At 45.2% G+C, this 13,908-nt stretch overlaps 1 protein-coding gene across 10 annotated transcripts in view; it reads right to left on the reverse strand.

Moving 5' to 3' along the window:
- hsf1 (heat shock transcription factor 1) overlaps positions 1-13,908 on the reverse strand; it is a 107,026-nt gene that overhangs the window by 41,217 nt on the left and 51,901 nt on the right. For all 10 annotated transcript variants that reach the window (XM_078536136.1, XM_078536159.1, XM_078536148.1 and 7 more), the window contains 3 exons: positions 13,423-13,498; positions 10,349-10,410; positions 2,353-2,449 (listed from right to left, as the gene is read on the reverse strand). In XM_078536136.1, coding sequence (XP_078392262.1) covers positions 2,353-2,449; positions 10,349-10,410; positions 13,423-13,498 — 235 coding nt within the window. The remainder of the gene's footprint in view (positions 1-2,352; positions 2,450-10,348; positions 10,411-13,422; positions 13,499-13,908) is intronic.

A 13,908-nucleotide genomic window follows, 5' to 3' on the forward strand; every position in this document is an offset into this window, starting at 1 on the left:
TATACGGACATCAGTGAAAGAAGCATGTGATCACATGCAGTGATAGAAGGAATAAAAGTGAAACTGTGATGGGAACATTTTCATTAGGGTGCAATAGAAAACTGCCCAATCCTTTCCACACAGGGTGAAGGAAACTTCCTGGCTAAGCATTCCCCATCAAAATATAAGAGATTGCCAAGGTCTGGTCAAATAGTAAACATAATTGTATACGCACTACACAGGGGGACAGCCTGCAGCTTCGATCTAAAGCCTTTCCTTCAGCTGACCTTCTTTGGCCCATCCTTCACACCCACCCTTCCGCTGGAGAAGTAGTAGTGGGGAACAAAGAAATGGTGGAAGAACGGAATAGGTACTTTGCGTCAGTCTTCACAGTGGAAGACACGAGTGACATCCCCAAAGTTCAAGAGAGTCGGGGGGCAGAGGTGAGTATGGTGGCCATTACCAAGGAGAAGGTGCTAGGAAGGTCTGAAGGTGGATAAATCACCTGGACCAGATGGATTACACCCCAGAGTTCTGAAGGAGATAGCTGAAGAGATAGTGGAGGTGTTAGTGGTGATCTTTCAGGAATCACTGGAGTCAGGGAGGGTCCCAGAGGACTGGAAAATCGCTAATGTAACCCCCCTGGTTAAGAAGGGAGTGAGGCAAAAGACGGGAAATTACAGGCCGATTAGCCTGACCTCAGTTGTTGGTAAGATTTTAGAGTCCATTATTAAGGATGAGGTTTCAGAATACTTGGAAGTGCATGGTAAAATAGGGCAAAGTCAGCATGGTTTCATCAAGGGGAGGTCATGCCTGACAAATCTGTTAGAATTCTTTGAGGAGGTAACGAGTAGGTTAGACAAAGGAGAGCCAATGGATGTTATCTACTTGGACTTCCAGAAGGCCTTTGACAAGGTGCCGCACAGAAGGCTGCTCAGTAAGACAAGAGCTCATGGTGTTAGAGGCAAGGTATTAACATGGATAGAAGATTGGCTGTCTGGCAGGAAGCAGAGAGTGGGGATAAGGGGGCCCTTCTCAGGATGGCGGCCGGTGACTAGTGGAGTTCTGCAGGGGTCAGTGTTGGGACCACAACTTTTCACTTTATACATTAATGATCTAGATGAAGGAACTGAGGGCATCCTGGCTAAGTTTGCAGATGACACAAAGATAGGTGGAGGGACAGGTAGTATTGAGGAGGTGGGGAGGCTGCAGGAGGATTTGGACAGGTTAGGAGAATGGGCAAAGAAGTGGCAGATGGAATACAACGTGGGGAAGTGTGAGGTCATGCACTTTGGTAGGAAGAATAGAGGCATGGACTATTTTCTAAATGGGGAGAGAATTCAGAAATCTGGAGTGCAAAGGGACTTGGGAGTCCAAGTCCAGGATTCTCTTAAGGTTAACTTGCAGGTTGAGTCGGTAGTTAGGAAGGCAAATGCAATGCTGGCATTTATTTCGAGAGGACTAGAATATAAAAGCAGGGATGTGCTGCTGAGGCTTTATAAGGCTCTGGTCAGACCACATTTAGAATATTGTGAGCAATTTTGGGCCCCGTATCTCAGGAAGGATGTGCTGGCCCTGGAGAGGGTGCAGAGGAGGTTCACGAGAACGATCCCAGGAATGAAAGGCTTAACATATGAGAAACGTTTGAGGATCTGGGTCTATACTCGATGGAGTTTAGAAGGATGAGGGGGGATCTGATTGAAACTTACAGAATACTGAAAGGCCTGGATGGAGTTGACGTGGGGAAGATGTTTCCATTAGTAGGAGAGACTAGGACCCGAGGGCACAGCCTCAGAGTAAAGGGAAGACCTTTTAGAACAAAGATGAGGAGAAACTTCTTTAGCCAGAGAGTGGTGAATCTATGGAATTCATTGCCACAGAAGGCTGTGGAGGCCAGGTCATTGAGTGTATTTAAGACCGAGATAGATAGGTTCTTGATTGGTAAGGGGATGAATGGTTACGGGGAGAAAGTGGGAGAATGGGGTTGAGAAACTTATCAGCCATGATTGAATGGCGGAGCAGACTCGATGGGCCGATTGGCCTAATTTCTGCTCCTATGTCTTATGGTCTTCCCATCCATAAACTCATCACTGTAACTGCACTCTTCTGCTACGAGCCCAGATTTTTGGCCACACTTAACAATCAACATTGAACGTATAGGCAATTTCAGGTACTTATAGGCTGAACTTGCAATGTAAATAGTGCCCAGTGATGGTGGTTACGAGTTACAGGTTTTAGATGATAGTTTCTGAAGACTCCTGTCAACATCAGCTCATGTAGATTTTCACCAACTATCTACAGGCAACAATGCATACAATTTATTCATTATTTAAACACTCATGCAGATATGGCATTATGCATTATGGCACCTACCGTCAATGCTGACGATTCTTGCAGGGGTTCCAAAGAGTATGGACGATTGTACTTTGGCATGGAATGCGCTGAACTGCTGTCATTTAACATGAGGGGACTGGAAGAGAACAAAAAAAAAGTGAATGCTCGAGACTCAAAGGCACTGCGTGTACACGAGTAGAAGTGAGTTTTGCTCTTTGTCCTCAAGTGAGCTAACCAAGATATGTCTACTCTTCAAGTTCAGTTGGATATGAAAAGATCCCATTGCTCTATTTAAAAACATTTGACCATTTCTCACTCAAACGACCATAAAATCAAAACTGCCAGTCCTGTGGGATGTCAGTGGCACAGAATAGATGTGTTTACTGAGCTGCAAAAATAACTAATTTTCTCACCTTACTGCACGGAGATGCACAAATTAAAATGGAAGAAGATTACAGGTTGAGGGTTGTAAAATCTTTATGTTTTCCCAGTAACAGGAGCAGGCCCTTTAGTTCCTCACATCTGTTCCAATTAGATCATGGCCAATATACCTCAACCTTATTTACCTAACTTTGCTCTGTATCCCTTAAATACTCTTGCCCAGCAAAAATCTATCCATCTTGGTTGCCTTGAAAGCTCCAATATGGCACCCGACAGCCATAATGAGGTGTGCAGGAGGACTAGCTGCTTTAACTCTCTCACACCTGAGAGCAACTGGGCTTTTCTCTTCCATCCACGAAAGCCAGGATCTTACTGTGTGGGGAACCATGCTCACTGACCTGCAGTCACATGGCCCAGCAGTAGAATGATGCAATCCTCTGAACTGCAAATGATGACTTAATGGGAATTCACAGAAACCAAAGTCAGACTGAGCAAAAGGCTCATAAATCACTGGGGTTCAGGCTACAGGGATAAGTCATTATACCCAGGACACTGATCCCAGTACCAGGAAAGCTGGGACTGTTTTCCTTTAAACAGAGAAAATTAAAGGAAGATTTAATACAGGTGATAAAAATTATGAAGGGTTTTAACAGAGTACATAGATTCAGTGGCTGACGGGTTGGTAACTGGATCGGGGGGATGGAGGCTATATTTTTAATGCAGCAAATTGTGATCTGGAACTCACTGCCTAAAGGATGGTAGAAGCAGATTCAATAATGAGAGAGAATTGGATAAATACTCAAGGAAAAATGCTTAGGGCTAGGTGCAAAGCACAGAACACGCCATTCGGCCCAACCAGTCCATGCCGGTATTTATGCTCCACTCGAACCTCCTCCTATCTTTACTCATCTAAATCTACCATCGTAGCCCTCTATTCCATTCTCCCTCATACTCTTGTCTAGTTTCCCTTTAAATGCACCTGTACTATACACTTCAACTCCTCCCTATGGCGGCAAGTTCCACATTCTTACCACTCTTTGGGTAGAGGTTTCTTCTGAATTCCCAATTGGATTTCTTGGTGACCATCTTACATTGATGGCCTCTAGTTATGCTCTTCCCCACAAGAGGAAACACTCTCTCTGTACCACTCTATCAAAATTTTTCAGGATTTTAAATATCTCTATTAGGTCACCCCTCAATCTTCTTTTTTGAATGGAAAAGGGATCCAGCCTGTCAATCTTTCCCTGATATGTATACCCATGCATTTCTGGTATATTATCTTTGTAAATCTTCTCCGTACCCTCTCCAGTGCCTCAAAATCCATTTTACGATAAGAGTACTGCGTGCAGTTCTGGTCGCCCATAAGTGAGGCCAAATCAGGATTCGATATAGGTTTAGCATAGCTTCCCTGCTTTTCAATTCTATCCCTCTAGAAATTAAAGCCTAGTGTTTAATTTGCTTTTAAAAAAAGACTTTCCGAACATGTGGAGCAACTGTTAGCGATTAGCGTATCTGCACTCCGAGTTGCCTTTGTTCCTCCAGGCCTGTACCTTCCAAGTAATAAGTGACCTCCCTATTCTTCCTAACAAATGTACCACCTCACATTAATCTGCGTTGAGCTTCATTTGTCAATTACTTTCCCATTTTGCAAATGTAATGTCCTTAGTATTGATTATTTACCACTCCCCTGCCCAATTTGGTGTCCTCTGCAAATTCAGAAATTGTGTTTTTGATTCCAAAGTAAAATTGTTAGTGTAAATTGTGAATAGCAGTTAGTCCAGCACTGATTCTTGTGCAACACCATGACTCACCCTCTGCCACTGTGAATAGCTACCCTTTATTTCCACTGTCTGCTTTCTGTCTTAAAGCCAGCTAGCACTCCATTCTGCCACTTGTCTCCTGGCTCCACATTCTCTAACATTACTCATTAATCTATTACGGGTCACCTTATCGAAGGTCCTTTGACAATCCAGACAAATTACATCTACTGCATTGCGTCTGCCCAGGCAAACGCACCCCCCCACCCACCTCAGGCCCATGCCCACCTCCCCCTCAGGCTCGCGCCTGCCCACGCCCCACTCCCCTTCAGGCACGTGCTGGCAATGCACCTCTCCCCCTCAGGAACGTGCCCGCCCACACCCCCTCGTCCTCACACATGGAAGAGCCCACATCCTCCTCCCTCCCATGTGCCCACACCCTCCCCTTCACACATGCATGCACCCCCTCCCCCCCCACATGCACGCACCCCCTCCCCCTCACACAGGCATGCACCCCTGTCCCATCCCCCTCACACATGCACGCACCCAAGCCCCCTCCCCCTCTCATAGGCATGCACCCCATCCCCCAACACGCACACGTCCATGCCCCATCCCCCTCTCACACACACACACGCGCACCCAGGCCCCCTCCCCCATGCATGTGCCCACCTCCTTCTCACACATGCACGGCCCGACAAGTGGGAGAGCAATAGTGATAGGGGATTCTATCGTAAGTGGAACAGATAGATGTTTCTGTGGCCGCAGACGTGACACCAGGATGGTACGTTCCCCCCCACCCCCAAACCCCCACCTGGTGCGAGGGTCAAGGATGTCACCGAGTGGCTGCAGGACATTCTGAAGGGGGAGGGTGAACAGCCAGAGGTTGTGGTCCATATCGGTGCCAATGACATAGGTAAAAAGAGGGATGAAGTCCTGCAAGCAGAATATAGGGAGCTAGAAATAAATTAAGAAGCAAGACCTCAAAGGTAGTAATCTCAGGATTACTCCCAGTGCCACATGCCAGTGAGATCAGGAATAGGAGAATAGACTTGATGAATGTGTTTATTGCCCATCCCGAATTGCCCTTGTTCAGAGGGCATTTAAGAGTCAACCACATCGAAACAGGAGCATTTCCAATAGAGAACAAGGAAATGGCAGAACAATTAAGCAACTACTTCAGTTCTATCTTCATGGAAGAAGACACAAATAATTTCCCAGAAATACTCAGGAACCAAAGGTCTAGTGAAGAGGAAGAATTGAAGGAAATTATTACTGAAAACACAGTGCTAGAGAAATTAATAGGACTGAAAATCGATAAATCTCTAGGGCCTGATAATCTACATCCCAGGTTACGAAAGGAGGTAGCCATGGAAATAGTGGATGTGTTGGTTGTCACTTTCCAAAATTTTGTACATTCTGTAACAGTCCTAGCAGATTGGAGGGTGGAAAATGTAACCCCACTATTTAAAAAAGGAGGGAGAATACAGGAAAAATTACAGACCAGTTAACCCAACGTCAGTGGTAGGAAAAATGTTGGGAGTCTATTATAAAGGATGTGATAACAGGACACTTGGAAAACATCAACGGGATTAGACAAAGTCAACATGGGTTTATGACTTATGGCAGTTAAGAAGGCAAATGGTATGTTGGCCTTCATTGCTAGAGGATTTGAGTACAGGAGCAAGGATGTCTTACATATGACAAACCCACTGGAGCTTTTTTTGAGGATGTAACTAGCAAAATAGATAAGGGAGAACCAGTGGATGTGATGTATTTGGATTTTTCAGAAAACTTTTGATACAGTCCCACATAAGAGGTTAGTGTGCAAAATTAAAGCACATGGGATTGGGGGTAATATACTGGCATGGACTGAGAACTAGTTGGCAGACAGGAAACAGAGAGTAGGAATAAATGGGTCATTTTTGGAATGGCAGGCAATGACTGGTGGGGTACCGTAGGGATCAGTGCTTGGGCCCCAGCTATTCACAATATATAATTAATCATTTGTATGAGGGAACCAAATGTAATATTCCAAGTTTGCTAACAATACAAAACTATGTGGGAATGTGAGTGGTGAAGAGAGTTAAGAGGCTTCAAGGCAATTTAGACAAGTTGAGTGAGCGGGCAACTGCATGGCAGATGCAGTATAACGTGGATAAGTGTGAAGTTATCCATTTTGGTAGGAAAAACAGAAAGGAAGATTATTTAAATGGTGATAGATTGGGAAATGTTGATGTACAAAGGGACCTGGGTGTCCTTGTACACCAGTCACTGAAAGTAAGCATGCAGATGCAGCAAACTGTTAAGGCGGCAAATGGTATGTTGGCCTTCATTGCGAGAGGATTTGAGTACAGGAGCAAGGATGTCTTACTGCACCTATACAGGGCCTTGATGAGACCTCACCTGGAGAACTGTGTACAGCTTTGGTCTCCTTACCTAGGAAAGGGTATACTTGACACAGAGGGAGTGCAGCGAAGGTTCACAAGACTGATTCCAGGGATGGCAGGATTGTTGTATGAGGAGAGATTAGAAACATAGAAACTAGGACCAGGAGTAGGTCATTCGGCCCTTCGAGCCTGCTCCGCCATTCATTATGATCATCTAACTCAATAGCTTGCTCCCGCTTTCTCTCCATACCCTTTAATCTCTTTTGCCCCAAGAGCTATATTTAGCTCCTTCTTGAAAACATACAATGTTTTGGTCTCAACTACTTTCTGTGGTAACGAATTCCACAGGCTCACCACTCTCTGGGTGAAGAAATTTATCCTCATCTCAGTCCTAAATATCCTCAGGCTGTGACCTCTGGTTCTGGACTCCCCCACCATCGGGAACATCCTTCCTGCATCTACCCTGTCTAGTCCTGTTGGAATTTTATAGGTTTCTATGGGATCCCCCCATATTCTTCTGAACTCCAGAGAATATAATCCTAATCGACTCAATCTCTCCTCATTTGTCAGTCCCGCAATCCCAGGAATCAGTTGGGTAAACCTTCACTGCACGCCCTCTATAGCAAGAACATCCTTCCTCAGATAAGGAGGCCAAAACTGCACACAATATTCCAGGTGTGGTCTTGCTAAGGTCCTGTACAATTGCAGCAAGACATCCCTGTTCCTGTACTCGAATCCTCTGGCTATGAAGGCCAGCATACCAGTTGTCTTCTTTATTGCCTGCTGCACCTGCATGCTTACCTTCAGTGAATGGTATACAAGGACACCCAGGTCTTGTTGCACATTCCCCTCTCTCAATTTATAGCCATTCAGATAATAATCTGCCTTCCTGTTTTTGCTACCAAAATGGATAACCTCACATTTATCCACATTAAACTGCATCTGCCATGCATTTGCCCACTCACTCAACTTGTCAGCTCAGATTGGGCTGACTAGGCTGGTATTCACTGGAGTTTAGAAGAATAAGGGGATCTCAGTGAAAGATATAAAATTTTGACAGGGCTGGACAGACTGGATGCAGGGAGGATGTTTCCTCTGGCTGGAGACGGTGGGGGGGGGAGGGGGGTGCAGCCTAGAACAAGGGGTCACAGTCTCAGGATATGGGGTAGGCCATTAAGCACTGAGATGAAGAGAAAGTTGGTCACTTAGAGGATGGTGAACCTGTGGAATTCTCTACCACAGAAGGCTATGGAGGCCGAGTCACTGAATGTATTTAAGAAGGAAATAGATAGACTTCTAGACTCTAAAGGCGTCATGGGGTATGGGGAGAACGGGAGTATGGCGAATTCATATTGAATGGCAAAGCAAGCTAGAAGGCCCAAATGACCTATTCCTGCTTATGTATTTCTAATGTTTCTCCTTCTCACACACACCCCCCTCCCCTTCCCTCTCACACCCCCTCCCCCACCCCCCTCCCTCCCAGCCTCCCTCTCACACAGAGGGGTCAGACAAGCCTGGTGTAGAGCTGCTCGAGTGTTATTGAAGCTGCACTCCAATCCAGGCAAGCGGCGAGTATTCCATCACACTCCTGACTTGTGGCTTGTAGATGGTGGACAGAATTACTCTTCTCTGCAGAATTTGCAGCCTCTGACCTGTGCTTGTTTTTATTTTATATTCGTTCATGGGATGTGGGTGTCGCTGGCTAGGCCTGCATTTATTGCCCATCTCCAGCTGCCCTTGTACAGAGGGCATTTAAGAGTCAACTACATTGCTGTGGGTCTGGAGAGACATGTAGGCCAGGCCAGGTAAAGATGGCAGATTTCCTTCCCTAAAGGACATTAGTGAACCAGATGGGTTTTTACGACAATTGGCAATGGTTTCATGGTCATCATCAGGCATTTAATTGAATTCAGATTTCACCAGCTGCTGTGGTGGGATTCGAACCCGGGTCCCCAGAGCATTACCTTGGGTCTCTGGAATATTAGGCCAGTGATAATACACTACGCTAGTGCCTCCGCATAGTAAACTCTCCGCTGGTTGGAGTCATACCTAGCACAAAGGAAGATGATTGTTGGAAGTCAATCATCTCAGTTCCAGGACATGATTGCAGGAGTTCCTCAGGGTAGGACAAACATCTTCAGCTGCTTCATTAAATGAGTTTCCTTCCATCATAAGGACAGAAGTTGGGATGTTCACTGATCATTGCACAATGTTCAGCACCATTCGCAACTCCTCAGATACTGAAGCAGTCTATATCCATTTGCAGCAAGTTCTGGACAATATCCAGGCTTGGGCTGACAAGTGGCAAGTAACATTCATGCCACACAAATGTTGAGCAATGACCATCTCCAGTGGTGAGATTTCCCCCTTATTTCCATTGGCTCCACTTTTGCTAGGGCCCCTTGATGCCACACTCAGTCAAATGCTGCCTTGATGTCAAGGGCAATCGCTCTCATCTCACCTCTGGAGTTCAAGCTCTTTTGCCCATATTTGGGCCAAGGCTATAATGAGGTCAGGAGCAGAGTGGCCCTGACAGAACCCAAACTGAGCATTAGTGAGCAGATTATTGCTGAGTAAGTGACACTTGATAGCACTGTCAATGAATACTTTCCATCACTTTGCTGATGATCGAGAGTAGGCTGATGGGGCAGTACTTGGCTGGGTTGGATTTGTCCTGGTTTGGATTTTGGACATATCTGTACAATTTTCCACATTGCCTTGTAGCTGCCAATGTTGTAGCAGTACTGCAGCAGCTTGGCTAGGTACATGGCTAGTTCTAGAGCACAAGTCTTCAGTACTATTGTTGGAATATTGTCAGGGCCGGTGGCCTTTGTAGTATCCAGTGCCTTCAGCCATTTCTTGATATCACATGCAGTAAAATGAACCGGCTGAAGACTGGCACCTGTGATGTTGAGGACCTCAGGATGAGGCCAAGATGGATCATCCACTCTGAACTTCTGGCACATCTCTCTTAACCTGCACTCCTCTGCTATCTAGGTACTTAATGTATGCATCTTTCCTAACCATCAACTGCTCCCTTCTGTCTTTATTCATCCCTGGAGTCTCATTTGTGTTCAGTCTGTAATCTCTATTTACACGGCTTCTAGCAGTTAACTTTCTATGCAACTGTGTGTGGAACTCCACCTAAAAGGACACTGTTTCTTGTGATGCACAAATAGGGTTTACAATCAACAAGTGATTATCACAGGCTTCTTCATTGAACTAAACTGGCTTTAAAAATAGCACAGATTTGATTCGCGTAACAGAAGACTGATGCTGACCAAGTAACAACTCCCTGTAGTTATGTTGCTATCTGGTGGCAAAACCCTAGCCCAACGTGGTCAATACATCCACAATCCAAGTAAGAGATGCAAGTTTTAACACTTTAATTGCAGTGAGGCAAAGCATGAATGCCACTCTCGTGACCGTAGTTGGTTACACACATGAACACAGAGCAATAATTTAATTCCCGTCACAGAGCACTGATAATAATTAACTCAACATACTCACATTTTCCTCTTCACTCCAATGACGCTATTGGATTGCACAAGTGAAATCAGGAACTGAATCAGCTAGAAATAGGAGAAAAACAATGATTTATTATTTATTCAAGAGTAAAACACATCAATCCAATAACAGCCATTTTGTGCCATTAGATACACCCCTTCTCTCAGTCCCACACCCAAAGAAAATCCCACTCCTTAGAGACCATCTTGTCTCTCAGCTCCAGACTCAACAGAACCCCCATGTTGCCCTCCAGTGACAGGTTCACCCACATTGCCCGTTAGATGGGGCCAGTACAAGCCCATATTCAGACCCATCTAGAGTCAGCCCACACCCAATCACACCAGCCCACTGCTACTCCACACTCATTCACAACCTAGCAATGCTTTGTCCAAAGCCAACCCACCCCTGCAATTGACCCACTCATGACAAGCCTCTCACTATATTGCCAGAGTGACTCTAGAAAACAATGCTATACCTCAAGTGCAAGCCATATGCCAAGGCCTCCATTGACAACTTCCTATCCATAACTTTTCCTCGTAGCAGACCCACTATATAACTGACAGGTACGCCTTCTCCTCCCCATTACATGCCACTCCTCGATAATACCTCTACGTACTATGCAGAGGGACCCCCCCGCCCCTACATTCATCTTTCTCACAAGGCACAATCCCACAAACAGAACCTCCTATAATTTTGCATGGCACGATTTCCCATCTCCATAAAACTAAATCTATTTTCTATATAACCAACCCTCCTAAAAAGCAATCCCTGCTCCCATACCGAACCCCAAATCCAAAAGATATATAGGAGTGGAAGGTGAACCTGCGCTACACACCCTCAGCTCAGCTGAAGTCACAGGGCAGCCGCTTGATAATGAAGAGTCCGCTGGGAAGTGCCATAAGCACAGTCTAAAAATTAGAAATTTCACATATTAATCAAAAAGGTGTTAGCTAATCAGCTGATGGAGGGAAGGGTGCAGAAAATTCATTTGTTTTTATTTATTGAACACCAAGTAATTCAAACAAACTGAAAACCCACAGCAATGTGGCTGACTGCCCTCTGAGATGGCCCTGTAAACCACCAACTCGCACTGAAGGCAGCAGCTCACTAATACCTAAAAGAGCGATCAGGGATAGGCAATAAATGCTGGCTTTGCCAGGTACGTCCACATCCCATGAATAAATAAAAATAATCGAAGAACACTTGGCCCATTACCCCATTTCCAAACCTTCGTTCGAAAGCTAATGCCTCTAACTCAACAGATGTTCAGTAACAAGGTGTCTGTCCCATGACTTCAGCTGTACCATTCATCCTCATCTATTCCCTCCAAAGGAAGGACCATATCATGAGCAAGAGGAATTTCCTTAACTTAAAGCCACCTCATGATCAATCTAATAGAAACAACCTGTTCTGAGCAGCAACAACCCTTTCACAACATCCCCAAAAACAAATCAATCTTTTCCTAAACATCTGACTGGGACACCTAGTAGTAACACTTCTCTCCGCTAACTCAAAATAATTCTCCCTCTCAATTCCTTGCTGGAATTGAGGCTTTCACTTTAACCCATCTGCTGAGCAGCAGTCGCCTCCTGTAACCCACTCAGTACAAACCCCAGCTCTTCATAACCAGACTCTCTCAAGCAATAGTTTCCTGTTTATGACCCAGTCATTAAAAGGAATGCACCCCACGCTGACATGCTGATTTACCCCTCCCCCATCTTTCTTACCTGACCAACTGGAACTATGCACCAAACACAGGCAAATAGGCAGGAAACAAACCTGCTCCTAGGCCTCTCATATCACCACTGATGCCTCAAAAGAGCCTGGAAATGGCTCCCTTGCTGATCTGCCAGTGCCTCCCAGGGGGCAAAGTGGTGACCACTACATTGCATTCCCCACAGCTTCTGCAATGGGGCACACTCTGTGACCAGGGCAGAGGGGAATAGCTGATATAAACTCCTATCCCACCAATCAGGAACAAAATACTCCTTTACTCCTCTTTTCCAGTAAAAAAAAGTTTTCAGTATGATTGAGTCCCTCCCAGCCTCAATAACCATATAATACTGCCAGAATGATTGGACACTAAAAGAGTACGAGGTTCCTTCATTATTGGTGGCAGGCACTCCTGCCAAATCTCAGATCCCCAGTAAAAATGACACATAACTTAGTAATTTCATGTCATTCAGCCTGAATGCTGATAACGATAAGGTGACTTGTTTAGATCCCTCTGCTTACCTGGGCTGCACATTTACGATTGCTAGCTCCTTGCCCGGCCATGCAAAAGGCTGAAGTATCTCCCCCCACCCCTATCTCGCTCATCTGATCCCCCTTCACTGCTGTTGTATACCCACTCCCTTGGCATTAGCAATCATGGGGCACCTCAGCCAAGCTTGACGTCTGAACCAACATTATGAGTGCCAGCAGGGCTATTGAGTCACAGAGGGCATCATAGCCAATCTCAATCCTGAGCTTGGCTGACTTTCAGCACAGGCACTTGTCAACCAAGATGGGTGGAGAGTGTCACTGCTTACAGATCAGGGTTGGAATCCTGCATTAAGTGGCCTTTTAAAATCCAGTGATGCCATTTTCAATGCCCTCATGCTGGCACCTTGACTAAGATCAAACAGGCCAGCACAAACCACAACCTGTATTTTTCAGGTACAGAATTTTCAACAGAATCTTTGTTGTTGGTTGGATAAGAGAACAAAGTTTGTGTCATTATAGTTTCCTGCAAATACTTTCTTCATTAGCCTAGGAACAAAACCACATGTACAGGTCGATGTGGCCAATTAGAGTGGCAGGACAAAGATCACGGGTTACCCACTAAAGATTACCTTGGACCGAGCACATCAACAGGGTGGGCTTGCCAATAATATAATTGAAAGAAAGAAGAAAGAAAGGCCTATTCAATATGTTTCAGCTATAAAAATGAAGGATAACTGGAGCCAGAGCTGTTTTGGAAATACTACACCTTGTGCATGGGTGAGTGAGAAAGGTGCACAACCCTGAAGAATTCAATGGGCTCCTCTGAATTAAATAGTTGCTTTTGTGCCTCGACAACCTTCTTGATCCCTTACCTTATTCACGACTTTCTGTTGCTGTGTGTGCTTCTGTCGCAGACTGGCCACCTCACGCCATAATGCTTCGTTTTCACTGTAAAAACAACCAAACATGAACACAGTCGGAGGGATTTGTACAAAGCAGACATCATGGCCTGCACACACAATTGGAACCCCTACACCTAACCAGTGTTCAGGTAGCTATGGCGATCCACTATTTGCACATAATATGGTGGCAAGCTGCAACTAACCAAGATACTTGGGTCATTTTGGTCCTGGATAAAATTATTTCAACTCAGTGCCTTGGAACTTGGAAGTACGGCACAACCATTCACTGTCTAAACTTGCTGAGAAACTGAAGCAATTTAATTAAAATTGAGCTCAGGATATTGACACAGTAACATTTGCAGTACCGGGAGGAGGTTGGTGTTTTGACTCAACACTAGGTTGGACTCAAACCTTCATCGTCACATAGTAGCCTTGGATCCGATCAAAAGGCAACTC

This window comes from Cetorhinus maximus, chromosome 3, assembly GCF_964194155.1.
Source record: "Cetorhinus maximus chromosome 3, sCetMax3.hap1.1, whole genome shotgun sequence".
Classification (NCBI taxonomy): Eukaryota; Metazoa; Chordata; class Chondrichthyes; order Lamniformes; family Cetorhinidae; genus Cetorhinus; species Cetorhinus maximus.